This window comes from Mustela erminea, chromosome 13 (genome assembly GCF_009829155.1).
Source record: "Mustela erminea isolate mMusErm1 chromosome 13, mMusErm1.Pri, whole genome shotgun sequence".
In the NCBI taxonomy this organism is placed as follows: domain Eukaryota; kingdom Metazoa; phylum Chordata; class Mammalia; order Carnivora; family Mustelidae; genus Mustela; species Mustela erminea.
The window spans coordinates 24,804,633-24,819,627 of record NC_045626.1 but is presented as its reverse complement, the minus strand read 5'-3'; the positions used below and the strand labels follow the sequence as shown (position 1 = coordinate 24,819,627).

General features: G+C 39.5%; 1 protein-coding gene and 1 pseudogene across 4 annotated transcripts in view; both read right to left on the bottom strand.

Moving 5' to 3' along the window:
- The window catches only part of DYM (dymeclin), a 335,376-nt gene that overhangs the window by 57,794 nt on the left and 262,587 nt on the right, over positions 1 to 14,995 (bottom strand). For all 4 annotated transcript variants that reach the window (XM_032310930.1, XM_032310934.1, XM_032310932.1 and 1 more), the window contains one exon: positions 7,056 to 7,238. In XM_032310930.1, coding sequence (XP_032166821.1) covers positions 7,056 to 7,238 — 183 coding nt within the window. The remainder of the gene's footprint in view (positions 1 to 7,055; positions 7,239 to 14,995) is intronic.
- On the bottom strand, positions 9,094 to 13,081 carry LOC116572150 (annotated as a pseudogene).

Here is a 14,995-nt window from a genome sequence, read left to right as displayed (position 1 = left end):
TATTACCTTATTATCCTTTCAGTGTTCCTGCTATCATTCCTGACACTGGTAATCTGTGTTTTCTTTCTTCTTCTGGGATTAACTTTGCTACAGATTTATCAGTTTTATAGTGTTAAGGTTTTTATCCCTCCCAAATAACCAGCTTTTGCTATCACTGATTTTTTGTTCTTTTATTATTTCCTACCTTCTTCTTGCTTTGGATTTAATTTACTCTTTGTAGTTTCTTAATGTGGAATCTTATTTATTTAAGACCTTTCTTCTTTTCTAATAGAAGCACTTAATACTATAAATTTCCCTTTAGCTGTATTCCACAGATTTTGATATTTTGCATTTTCTTTTTTACTAACTTTATTATTTTTGCTATTTCCTTCTATCTTTATTTTTTAGTTTTGAATTTTTTGAACTTTTTTTTTTCATGTTCATATTCTTTTTTTTTTTTTTTTCATGTTCAGTTAGCCCCACTGTATTGCTAAGTTTAAAATATGTTCTCTTTAGGGCGCCTGGGTGACTCAGTTGGTTAAGCAATTACCTATGGCTCAGGCCATGATCCTGGAGCCCCAGTATCTAGTCCCACATCAGGCTCCCTGCTCAGCAGGGAATCTGCTTCTCCCTCTGACCTCTCCTCTCTCATGTTCTCTCTCTCATTCTTTTTCTCTCTCAAATAAATAAATAAAATCTTTAAAATATATATATATGTTCTCTTTAGCTTTGGCCTCCTCTCTTTGATGTACAGGTGTACTGTTTACTTTCCAAATATCTGGGGGTATTTTCCAGATATGTCTCTTACTGATTTCTAGTTTAATTTCATTGTGGTCAAAGAATATACTCTATTATGATTTTAAATCTTTAAAATTTGTTGAGGTTTGTTTCATGGTCCTGTATATGGTCTGTCTCAGGGACTGTTCCATGTACACTGATGATGATGGGTACAATGTTTTATAAATGTCACTTAAATCAACTTGGTAGTATTGTTTGGGTCTTCTATATTGTTACTAATTTTCTGTTTATTGTATCAGTTACTGAGGAAGAAGTGTTGACTTCTCCAATTAAAATTATGGGTTTGCCAATTCCTTCTTGCAAATCTATCAGTTTTTACTTTGCGTATTCTGAAAGCTCTGTTGTTAGGTGCATCCATATCTAAGACTGTTATGTCTCCTTGCTAAACTGACCCCTTTATCATCACACAGTGTCCCTCTTTATCTCTGGCAATGCTTCTTTTAATGAGGTCTACTTAGCTGATCGGATACTAACTCCAGCTCTCTTTTAATTAGTGCTTACATGATAAAACTTCTTTCAGCCTTTGACTTTTAACAGACCTAGCTCTATTCACAGTGAGTTTCTTAGAGAGAGAGAACATAGATTTTATCTTTCATCCAATCTGAAAATCTCTTTTAATTGAGGCATTAATGGGACCACACTGCTTGTCATTTCTCTTTGTTCCACTATTATTTAGTCTGCTTTTCCCTGCCTTTAGATTAAATATAATTTATATTTATAAATTATAGTATTTATATATAATATATTATATAATATAATTAATTTAATATATAATTTATTATGTAATATAATATAATATAATTTATATTAGTCTGTTTTTACCTGCCTTTAGATTAAATATAATTTACAATTCCATTTTATCTCCATCTCGGGCATACCAGTTCTCTCTCACTTTTTTTCTGGGTGGTTGGCCTAGAGCTTGTAACAGCCATCTTGCATTTATCAGTCTACCTTCGTATAATACCATAGCATTTCACATTGTCAAGAAATCAAGAATTTTGCCCTACTTGCAAGTAAACAAGTCAGTTTTGTGGATCCTGGAAGGATATGGAGATTTCTGGGTCAGTGATGAAGGACAGCTGTTAGTCAAACAACAGCAGCAACCAGGACATTATCATTTTTAAAAATGGGTTCCCCAAGCCCCAATTTGCATAAAAGTGGTTTGATGAGGGATGGGTAACCCCCCCCCCCCACATGTAGTGGATTATATTATAGGAAGAGAACTCTTGAGCTTAGGGAACCCAAATCTTTTACAATGGTCAGTAAGCAGGTTTACCCTTTGCTCCTGAGGGAGACACAGGCATGCCCCCACCCCACCCCTATGGTTCTCTTTGCCTGGCACACTCTGACCCTAGATTATCTGCGCGGCTCACTCTCTACCTCCTTCAAGTCTTAGCTCCGATGCACCTTCTCGGAGAGGCCTTCTCTGACTGCGCTCTTTGGCCTTGCAACTTCCCACCCCTACTCGGACCAGCACTCATTCCTCTTCTTCTTCTTTTTTTTTTTTTTTTTTTGCATAAGAAACTTGGTCGATGTTGATGTCATTTACTGAGATAAGGAAGACTGCACAAGGAAGAACTGATTCATTTTGTGTTTGACTTTTTGAAGAAAACAAGGAATTCTGATTGAACCTTCTTCAACATTTGTGGGATTGTCAGGTAGGCAACTGGACGTACTTGTCTGGAGCTCAGAAAGGACGGTCGGGTTCGGAAATATACAAAATCTAACATGACTTTTACACTGTCCAGAGATAAGAACAGTACTTGCCTTTAACACACTGCACATCTGCACATGTTACTATTAATTGCCTCTGCTCTTTACTTATATTCAGCCATGAAATTCCTTTCACATCTTCTCTCATTTGGTGTCACAATTCTATTGTCCTGTTACTTAATCCACCCAGATCATATCACCTATGGGTTAGATGGGAGGGACATACAGCAGTGGCTCACAGATATCTGGTCATTTGGAAAACACGCTGGAAGGATTTGCGAAGTTAAAAGTGCTCCAAGGTTAGTGCCTCCTGTCTCAGATATTCAACACTGCTGACTGTCTTAATGAAAAAATATCAACTCTGAACTCCCTGTCAGCTAAAAATAACAGTAATTCTTAGTCTTTTTTACCAATACTTTTCAAGGTTAACTCCATGAAAAAAGATATAGCAAAGGCTTGCTGGAGCCAAATTTCAGGGGCATTTAGGTCAGGGAAGGGGAAGGCAAAGTGCTGAAAGAAGCAAAAAGTAGAGATGTTATTTACAGCTCTGTCATGGCATTCTTTTCAAAATATGCAAAAGAGTTTAAACAACTTTTTGAATGAACTTCCATTGTGCCTGCACTATTTTGGATGGCAGTATTCAATAAAAAACTGTTGGACAACCTGACCATTTGAAATTTTACTTTAGGTTTATCTAAGTGCACACTGAAAGCATGGAGTTTTTAATCTGGCTTCAAGGCCTGGCTGAGTGACTTACCGGCTAAGTGACCTTGGGCCAACAATTTTTTCTCTCAAGTCCTGCCGGGCCTCCCTGGTTTAGGGGTCACATGAGATACTGCATATGCAAATTATCCACAATCAGGACCTACTTGAATATTTAATCATCATTTAAGACAATGATTCTTAGGCTGGGATTTGTGTGAAAGTCACCTGAGAAACTGTCGCTCAACATCCTGGTTTTCTTATCCACTAAGTGGGATAATCAAACCTAGTTTACTTTTTACTGGTTTAAGAAGAATTAAAAAAAAAAAAAAAGGAGAAGAAAAAAAGAGATAATGTATATGAAAGTACTTAGCCTCATTCCTAGCGCTTAGCAGGTGCTCAACAACATTCAGGCATTTATTTGCCTAAAGAAGTGCGTTAACAGCATATGGCCAAATGTTTACCATAAGAGGCCCTTTCTGCTGAATATACAGAAGTGTAAGTGGCCCATTCTTTTGTCAGCCACAGGAAAGTGAGCCCTGGATGTAAGTCCAATTAACACCCTGCTTCCATTTCCACATGGTCATACACCGTGTGATACGCAGTCAAGTCCCTTCTTTTCCTCACCTTAACCCTGATCTTCACTTCTTTCAAAAGGGACTAAGTTTTGAATGGGGGTAGTGAAACCCTTTCCATGGTTCTTGTGTGCCTTTTCAAAAACTAATATAGTCTTTTCAAGATGTTTTTAAGGATGTCAAGTGTTAATCACCTTGTTACTAAGAAGGATCCTCAGTTCTATCATTGGGGGAGTAAAGACTGATTTGACATCAGAAGTGATTATGAGAGAGAAAAGGGAACTGTGAAGTCTCCAGGTTTGTGGATATGGCTCGATGTTTTCAGGCAGTGAGTGAGAAACTGTGGGAGCATTTAGCGAAGGGGTATAGTAGTTAGGCCTGATGATTATAAACACTGGCGTGGGCTTTGTCACAAACTGCCTGGTCTGAGTCCCAGCTCTATGACTTTCTTCTGAATGTGTGACTGTGAGCAAGTAAAAATCTTTCTAAGCTGGTTTATCTATAAATTGAAAATGAAAATGAAAAAAATACCTCATTCACACCCTTTTCCCAGAAAGCTACTACACAGTCTATGCTCCCACCAACACAGAGCAGTAAACCAAAAAAGAGGAAGCCAGAGGAGCCGATGTCAATCAGAAGAGCCAAGTGAAGGAAATTCCTAAGAAGATGCCACAGCTAGGCACGAGAACCAGAGCACAACATGGCTGGGGCAAAAAGCAGGAAGCAGGTCTCCAAGAAAAGGATAGAAATGAAAATTTTATTGGCTCTGCTTGACCATTTTGAGAGGAGTTTTAGAGTTATGCCTGAAAGTCTGAGGCTATATTAGAGACTAGATATCTGTAACATATAATCGAGAAATTTGCCTAGAATTCAGAGCACATCAAGTATCTGCAAGAAAATATACAACAGAAAAACTGGAAAAGGATTTGAATGGAAACTCACAAAAGAGGAAATCCAAATTGGGGGGTGGGGGAATATTCATCCTCAATGGGAATCAAGAAATTATAGATGAGATGCCATCACAAAACTGACAAAACTAAGTGTTCATGGGAAGTAACAGAACCTCTCACACACCACTGGTCGGACAGTCAAATGGTAGGACCCCATGTTAAACAGTTGGCACAATATACACTGCCCAGTAATTCCACTTCTGGGTGTCCATCCAAGAAAGAGGATGTACATATGCTTACTTATGACCGAACTTGCATATTTCTGCCTGTGTGAGAATACAATGATTGAATGTCTTCCTGAATGTGAGTCACACAAGGACAAGGATGTTGGCTCTTGGGTTTACTCTTGTGCCTGGTACTGTGAATCATTATTAACTCAAGGAATGACTGTGGAGTCATGAAAACATGAATTCAAAAAGACATATGCACCCCCATGTTTAAAGCAGCATTATTTACAATAGCCAAATTATGGAAGCAATCTAGGTGTCCACTGATTGATGAGTGGATAAAGAAGATGTGGTACAGACACACAATGGAATATTATTCAGCCATAAGAAAAATGAAATCTTGCCATTTGCAACCACATGGATCGATCTAGAGGGTATAATGCTAATGAAATACATCAGAGAAAGCAAAATCTTATGATTTCACTCATCCGTGGAATTTAAGAAACAAAACAAACGAAGAAAAAAAGAGACAAACCAAAAAACAGACTTTTAACTATAGAGAACAGACGGTTACCAGAGGAGAGATGGGTGGCAGGATGGTGAAACAGGTGAAGGGGATTAAGAGTACACTTATCCTGATGAGCACTGAGTAATGCACAGCATTACTGAGTCACTGTATTGTACAAACTAATTGTACAAACTATTACAATGCGATACATCAGTTATACTGGAATTAAACAAAAGGAAAAAATAGAAATATCCTGCATATAGTTTTCCTCAGAACTGTTTTCATACGATATCTTTAGCATTTAAGATTTATTTATTTATTATTATTTATTTGACAGGCGGAGATCACAAGGAGGCAGAGAAGCACGCGGGGAGGGGGGGGGAAGCAGGCTCCCTGCTGAGCAGAGTGCCCGATGCAGGGCTCGATCCCAGGACTCTGGGATCATGATCTGAGCCGAAGGCAGAGGCTTTAACCCACTAAGCCACCCAGCATTTAGTAAGATGATCCTATTATATATGGATGATTTTTTTTCCTACTCATTTGCTCTACTACAATAAATAAATTACCAATAAGAAATGTTAGTTTTTTTCCAGAGTTGAATGCTACCTGTTCATGGTATTTGGTTTGCTTAATAAATGTATTAGTGAAAACACTAATACAACAATAGAAAATTTAGCAAAAACACCTTTAGAAAAGACAGAAAGTAAAAGTTTATAGACCTGTGAAAAATATTCTGTCAGACTAGAAAAGAAATTAACCGAAATGATAATGAGATGTCAGTTTTGATATAAAAAGACAAATATTAAAATAAGTATAATACTCAAAGCTGCAAGAGTGTATGTAGTGGGACAGACCCTCTCATAAATCAGGTGTGGAAATATAAGATGTTTTACAGGTGCATAAACTGCCCAGTGTTCTGGAAAGCAATCTGGCAGCATGTGTTGAGTCTTAAAAATACAGATACTCTTACAGTAAAAATTAGTACAATTCTAGTCCTAAGACTATGCCAAAAATGTAACTGAAAAATAAGCCAAGATAAGATTGTTCATAAATTATGAAGTAACATAAAATAAGTGAAACACCCAAAATGAGTAATAATGGGATAATGGTTACATACTCTTTTGAGGGGGTGTCTGGGTGGCTCAGTGGGCTAAGCCTCTGCCTTTGGCTCAGGTCATGGTCTCAGGGTCCTGGGATTGAGCCCTGCATCAGGCTTTTTGCTCAGCAGGAAGCCTGCTTCCCCATCTCTCTCTCTCTGCCTGCCTCTCTGCCTACTTGTGATCTCTGTCAAATAAATAAATAAAATCTTTAAAAATAAATAAATAATCTTTTGGGACATCAATAATACAGGTTATACAGATATTAAAATGGGAGATTTTCAAAGAATTAATGATACCACAGAAAAATGTCAATGATCTAAAGGCTAAGTAAAAATGGCAGAATATAGAACTGTATAAAGAATGATCTCCATTCTATCAAATAAATGTGTATGTGTATATAATACACACAGACAGAATACAATAATTACTATAGCAGAAAAAACTACAAATATACTTTATGTTCAAAGAAGGGATTTTAACTTTCGTAGTTTTTGGCAAGGTTTCTTCAACTTTTGCTGCTTTGATACTTAAAAAAGAATCATAATGTCTCCATTTATACTTACCAGATCGATATTCTGCATTATATCCTGAAATGAAGGATGAGTTCGAAACTGTTCGAAGAGATCTCGTTTGTAAAGCAGTGCATACACCAAGTTTGGATTGTGGTGAAGAGAATTCGTCAGGCAGGAATTGATGATCTCTAACATCATTCGAATCACTTCTTCGATGACATTCAAGTCTTGTGCCTAATAAAGAAAGAAAAGCCACATGCACAGTGTTTTTCTCCTTAACACAGAATTAATCAACAGTAACTGCTTTAAAATTGTAACTTTCGGGGCACTTGGGTGGCTCAGCTGGTTAACCGTCTGCCTTCAGGCTCAGATCATGATCCCAGGACCCTGGGACCGAGTCCCACATAGGGGCTCCCTGCTCAGGAGGGGGCCTGCTTCTCCCTCTGCCTACCACTCCACTAGTTTGTGCTCTCTGACAAATAAATAAAAATGTTAAAAAAAAATACAATTATAATATTGAAAAGATAATGCAAAAGAACCTGTCCAGGTGACTTCTGTCAAGAATCTTCAGAATTAGGTTTACCATTTAATAAAGTATTTGAGTAAAAATCCTTTGAATTCATATGGTCACAATTAGGAACTGAACATAATAAAATATAGACTTGCCAATATGGAAGGAAAGTTGGGGCTTCCTCAGCCGCTCCCTTACTAGATCCTTACTGGCCTTCTCATTGTAGCATCACCCTAAATCACGAGACTTCCACAGTGCAAAGTGGTGGCTGGGTCTTACCAAGTCCAAGAAAAGTGCCTAATTCAGAACATGACCTCACTTCTCTACACTGTATTTTCAATCTCTCTATTTACAGATAAATAGCCTATTGTTTTGTCTCTTTTTCCTCAGTCAACATCTTTGGGAATCTAAACAAGAAATAGTTAAAAGACGCCAAAAACAATCAATAAATCTCTTCGAAGAAAGAGCGGAAAGAGCAAAAATACAGGTATATACAATGGACGTTCCTTCTCCTCTTGAGTTTTCTAAATTATGTTTCAAAGTTGTAGCAAAAGATTATAACATTGTCTGATGTGGCTCTCAACATATATAAGGGAATATATAAGACAATTATATTATAAAACAGGGAGGGCAAAGGGATGTAAACAAAGAAAAGGTTTCTACTCTTGAATTGTTAAACGTCAACAATACTAGACAGTGACAAGTCATGCATGCATACTGTTTAGAGCAAATCTACAGAAATCCACACAAAAATACTACCCGTACATCAGAATGGAATTCTAAAAAACTGTTCAAGTTTTTCAGGAAGGCAGAAAAATAAGACAGACATATGAAAAAGAGGGAACAAACAGAAAACAGTGAAATGGCAGACTTTGGCAGAGTAGATAAAAAACACAAGACCCAACTATATGCTACCTACATGAAATTTCAAATAAAACTCACTTCAAATATAGTTAGGTCAAAAACAAAGGATGGAAAATGATATACACCATGTAAATATTAGTTGAAAAATTAATCTGGTAGTGACAGATGAAGTACAACTCAAAGACTGTGGCCTGCAAAGTAAAAAATATTTACTATCTGGTCAAGTAAATAAAAAGCTACGCTTATTCCCACACAATTTATCTTAGCGCATACAGCGTATACAGAGTATAATGTCCAGCATTCAACCAAGATGTATGAGACAAATAGGTAAAAACAACCCACATCCAAGAGACAAATGGGCAGTATCAGACAGAGCTACAAAGATAATAAAAATATCAAACAAATTTAAATGAACTACGATTTACAAAATCTACATATGAATCTACATATGTTTGGATCAACAGGGAATTTCAGTGGAGTTGAAAACTGTAAGAAAGTGACAAACATATACTCTAGAATTTAAAAGATACGTGGCATTAGCAGTAAAGAACACCTACATGGTTCAACAGTAGACTTAACAAAGTCTTTTTTTTTTTTTAAAGATGTTATTTATTTATTTATTTGACAGAGAGAAGGAAGGAAGCAGGCTCCCCACTGAGCAGAGAGCCTGATGTGGGGCTTGATCCCAGTACTCTGAGATCATGACCTGAGCTGAAGGGAGAGGCTTAACCCACTGAACCACCCAGGCACCCCTTAACAAAGTCTTGAAGAGGTAATGGCTAAGCATTAAAATAATGAAAGAATCAAACACTGTCCCAAGAAACTCACAAAATATCTCCCAAATCCACCCAAAACAAAACAAAACAAAAACACACACATAGACACATCATGTTAAACTCTGAAAACCAAAGACAAAGAGAAAATCTTGAAGGCAGCCAGAGGAGTAAAAACACCCGAAATATGGAGACACAAAGATCAGAATTACGGTAGACAGCTCATGAGAAACTAGGCAAGCCGATCTACAGCGAGTGGCGCCATTACACTCTTGAACAGGAGTCTAGCCACACTTGGTCACTTCTGATGGAAAAAAGAAATTGAAAATAAAGTTGCTCAAAGACACCCTGAAGCTGAAACCCTGAGTCGCATTTTTTGGGCCAACTCCTCTTGGAATCACTCTTCTAATTTGCCTGGTACTTTGGACCTCTAGAGCAACGACGCCTCCCAGCCTGGGTCTCTTTCCGGCTCTGGCTCTCAGTAAGGCAGGCTCCTGAAGCTCTTCTTCCTCTGTAGTGAGGGCAGTACGCATTAAGCTGAAAAGTTACTTTCCAAATGTGAGGAAGAGGTCAGACTGCTGGTTCAGAACTGGGGAATTATCTGGAATGTTTTACAAATGGTCGCTACATCAACAACAAAAAAGATAATTACAAAATGTATACATTACCTCACGCTTTTAAAGACTCTTAGCATGGTGCTGGCATTCCCTTAAGACATTGTTCCCAAGGGTGCTCAGCCTCAAGCCCAGCCGGAAACCCTAGGGAGAGGCAGACAGTCTGGCAAAAAAGACATGGGTTGGGATAGCAGAAGCAGCAAAAGGAGAAAGCAGCCTTCCTATTAAAGATTAGCTCTTGGTTTCAAGGCCAGCTTTGGGCAGGCTGAGGGTTTGGGGGGGCAGGGGTCAGAGGGAGGAGCAGCAGCGGGGCGGGCCTAGGGTGCTTGTGGTCTCATTCAGACCAAGCAGAGCCTGGTGCAGCGTTCTTTGTGTGTGGAGGTGCTCATCTTCGGTGCATTTCAGTTTATCTTCCAAATCTTGGATCCTCTTCTCCCGCTTGGCTACCGATGTCTCAGCAAACTCAGCACCAGTCTCTGCCGCCTTGAGTTTTTTTTTTTTTTTTTTAAAGATTTTATTTATTTATTTGACAGAGAGAGATCACAAGTAGGCAGAGAGGTAGGCAGAGAGGCAGGCAGAGAGAGGGAGGAGGAAGCAGGCTCCCCGCTGAGCAGAGAGCCCGATGTGGGACTCGATCCCAGGACCCTGAGCTCATGACCTGAGCCGAAGGCAGCGGCTTAACCCACTGAACCACCCAGGCGCCCTGCCGCCTTGAGTTTAACCATGAGAATCTTTGCCTCTTCCCCATCGCTGTCTTCCCTCTCAGAGTGCTGTTCCTCAGCAGCACACACACCCCTCGGGTTCTGGTCTGTCACTGGGATCCGCTCATCCACCTCCCGGCAGCGGGACTCTGCCAGCTCAGCTCGTTCCTCTGGGCGTTCCGGGTCCCCCTCTATAATCACCGACTTCTGAGCCCCCTCTTTTCAGACTTCGATTGGCCTTTTCTGCAGTGTGCTTGGCCTCTCTGAGTTGGATTTCCTGGTGTTCCATCTTTTCTTCATCTTTTATGGCTCAGCTCTCGAGAACCTCCACACCTCTCGCTCTCATCGGCGGCTTTCTCTGCTTCCTCCAGCTTTTGCAGGGCTGTGGCCGGGGCTCCTGGGTGTGGGCCAGCTCCTCTTCAACCAGCTGGATCGTAGTGTTCAAGGAGACCACCTTGGCCTCAGCCTGCTCCCTTGCCCCCTCCACTTCCAGCCGCAGGTGCTCGGCCCTCTCCTCTGCGTCATCTTGCTGCTGAAGACCCTGGACCTTGTGCTCCCGCTGCCACAGTGGTGGTCCTGGCTACGGTGCCCACCAGGCCACGGCTCTGGCTTGTGCTCGCCTGACTCCCTCCTCCGCTTGGCACGGCAGCTGCCTCTCCCACATTTTTATTTTTATTCATTCTGAAAGACACTGATTTCAAAAGCAAAAGAGTAGCAACGTATTATTGGTTTATGGCATCCTACTAATGTGCATCCAATTTATTTCTGTTTCCTCATTCCTGTGAGCAAGGAGGCAATAAGCATGTTGGTAGATCTGTCCTTCTATTTCTCTGGGACAGATTCCAGGAGAGGGACTGGTAAAAATAGTGGATTTGTATCATGAATAAATGTTGCTAGATCACTGCTTAAAGAGCAATGACAACACATGTACGCTGACAAGGGAGGAAGGCTCTTGCCCTCACTCTCACCCACACGTACACTTATTCTGTTTAACACTCATGGTCTGAAAGACTCATCACTTCATGGTTATGTCAAAATTTCCCAAAAACGGGAAAGGATTTATCAGTTCCTCCAAGTGATTCACATTTTCAGAGTGACTCTAGGTTCACAAGTGTCATCTTTTAAAAAACATTTTCATCATTATGTACTGCGTCTCTTAGTCCATGTTGGTTACTGAAGTCCACATTTTACGGATATTGCTATATCATCTTCCTTTTTTTTTTTTAAACATTTGACAGGTGTATGTATGACTTTCAAGTCTTTAATTTTCAAACTTTCTGTATTACTGAAAACTTATATAGTTCAAAGCAACTATATGGCTAGGTTTTAGAATCTGTAGCTCTAACCTGATAGTTTCTGAATTCTAAGTGAGTCTGATTCACTTACATTTGTCATTGCTGGTACCTTTCCATGTATTCCTACCATCATGTTTCGTGACTTTTAAATCAGCTATTGCTGTGAAAGGAACTGCTCCAAAGCTTCCCGGCTTAGAATAGCAGTAACCATTTGTCTTTCTAATCATCTGGGCTAGGCTTGATGGGCCAGCAGGTCTCTGCTCCATGAGGTCGCTGGGATGCTCAGCAGGAGGTGGGAGCTCTCCTGGTAGGACAGCTCGCAGGGCCGGCAGGCTGGTGCTGGCTTGTGGGGAAAAGGGTGGAGGGCACAACTGGGCTGGGGACTAGGGTCTTTCCTTCTTCTCCACATGGTCTCTTCTAGGCAGCAAGAGCTTCTTCACAGCATGAAGGTTCCAAGAGATCTAATTACCTATTATCAAACTTTTGCTTAATTTTAATTCCCAAGGAAAACTATCCCAGTAATCATAATTTACAATTTATTTGAATCTTCAAGTTGCTACTATGACTGAATCGGATTAAGTGAAACCCTATATGCTTCATCTTTAAAAAGCATTATTGGGTAGTCATCACTACTGGTAAAAAGATGAAAAAGTAGCATGAATTTGATAAGCATTTCTTTACAACTACAAAACTGTCCAAATCTCAGTATTTAAACAGACCTAAATGTTATCTAATCACATCACCATTTGGGTGTCAGAATTTCAAATGGTATTTAGAGAAGTTTGCTACTTGATTTTTTTTCCCAGGAAGATTAAATGAGGTACCATTTGTAAAGCTCTTAAAATAGTGTGTAACACACAATAAGTACCATGTGAGAGTTTTTTAAAACAATGTATCTGGAAGAAGAAAACTCATTTTAATCTTAGACATTATCATAATAAGAACAAAAAGATAAATGCCTTTCCAAAGCTGGTAAGTTAATTCAATTACTGTAACTACGCAGAATTTAGAAATCACATTTCTTAGTGTTAAATAAGCCCCAGATACCACTTCCATTAATTTGCAAAACTGGCCCATTTGAGGAGACGTATAGAAAAGCTGACTTTCATTTCTGGAATAATTTAAGGTTTTATAAAAAGATGTGTTTTAAAACCCAACCGTGTTTCCTCTGTATTGTGTCAAAATTAGCTTTGTCAGAGATAAAATCTGATGGCTCACTGGTGGAGCAGCAAAATATGTGCAGAATATCACGTCTTTTTCATTCATGCTTTTTTTTTTTTTTTTTTAAAGCACATACAGCTTCCATTCCAGAGTCTAGATCAGACTTTCTTCTCAAAAAAAAAAAAAAAAAAGAGGAAGAAGAAAAAGAAAAGCATATTTTGTTATAGAACATCTCAAATGTTAAAACAAATATCCTTAAAAAAAAAAAAAAAGGTCCCATTTTCAGCTGCTCCTGCTTGGTTTTGCCCATGCTGGTAATGACCACTACACACGCTCTGTGCTAAGCTGCGATTTCATGTCTGACAGACAAGCTGGTAGTTACCGGAGTATCCTACCCTGTCAACAGTAATCAGAGTTGCCTCATTATATAAACTTCCTTTTCCTTTTAGGAGGGAATTTATACAGTTAAATAGTTTCAAATCATTTATTTTTAGTTTCCTTAAGAGAAGCATATGTATCTTGTTTGTATTAGTTTTGGGGGGGTTCCAAGAGAGTTGTCTAAATTTCCTGCATTTTCAGCAGAAAATAAAACCTTCAACAAAATTAATGGGACTTTGCCAAAGTCGGGAAGAGGGGGGAGGAAATGCACAGGCAAGCCTCTTTTTAAAGTTAATGTGCAAATGGCCTTCAAAGCCAATCATTCGGTGATAGACTCTTGTTATCGTTATGTTGTTAATTTACTGGCACACATACTAAAAAGCTTTGTGACCAGCCAGAACTGGATTTGTCCCCACATCTCCAGCTTCTGATAGCAAGAACTAGCTTTATGTTACATGCAAAACCACCGCTGAAGACGAAATCCTGTGACCAGAGGAGACAATGTGTAACCTTAATAATGTGGGGGCCAGAGAAGGGGGGCAGGAAAGGGGGAGGCAGAGTTACGGTACCACAGTTTTTGTGTGGGGATGTAAAAACGATGTGGTCTTTTTCATTCCTTGGACAGGGTTTGAACATGCGCCACAAACCTGAACTGGAAGCCTGGGGAGTCTGTTACTGAAAACATACTTACTGGTCGCAGAAAGGCAAGAGAATGGTGGCTGCTAGGGGACACTGGCTAACCTTCCATGTTTTTCCATACTTGGAAAACAGCCACAGAACTCACAAAAAAGGAATGTTCTGATGGAATCCAACTCAGTTCAACTCCCAACGATCCCATTACTTTAGCAGACTACCCACCCTGGGCACAAAGCGGGGTAAGGGCAGCGCCTCTCCTACTTCCCCAGGCCCTCCTCTGGTACAGAATGAGCATATATCTGAGTCTCGAGCTTTTTTGTTTTGATTTTTAGTATTTAATGTTTTGCCTTAAGAATTAGTGTTCCTTTCCACTCTTCTTCAATATATTGGTGTTTTACTATAAAAAGAACTATTCTTTCTTTCTTTTTTTTTTTTTAAAGATTTTATTTATTTATTTGACAGACAGAGATCACAAGTAGGCAGAGAGGCAGGCAGAGAGGAGGAAGCAGGCTCCCCGCAGAGCAGAGAGCCCGTTGTGGGGCTCGATCCCAGGACCTGAGATCATGACCTGAGCTGAAGGCAGCGGCTTAACCCACTGAGCCACCCAGGCGCCCCAAGAACTATTCTTTCACATCCTATGAAAAATAAAATCTGAGTCAAGTAACTCTCTAGGAAGATGTATCTCCTTTTATAATGGCTTTGACATTCTCCTTCACCCCATCAGAGAGAGAAGAGCCCCCCATTACAGTCTCAGCTCTGCCAATAACGAGCTATGTGACCTTTGCTCGGTCACTTCGCCAGAGTGGAAGTTATTTTTAAGTCTCAGCTTCCATAAGGACTGTAGAAAATACTGAATTTAGAAAGCAGATTTTATTAGAGGAATTGAACACGTAAGCAAAGTAGAAAAAGCTTTCAGATGACCTCAAACTTCAGTAAAATCCAGAATTTACTGTAGATCACCCTAGCACCTTGAACTGAGTCACTGTTAGTTTAGAAGGGAAAAACACTCAACCACCTTTGAGAGTAAAAATGTGGAAGGTGAAGTTTGAAAATAATCA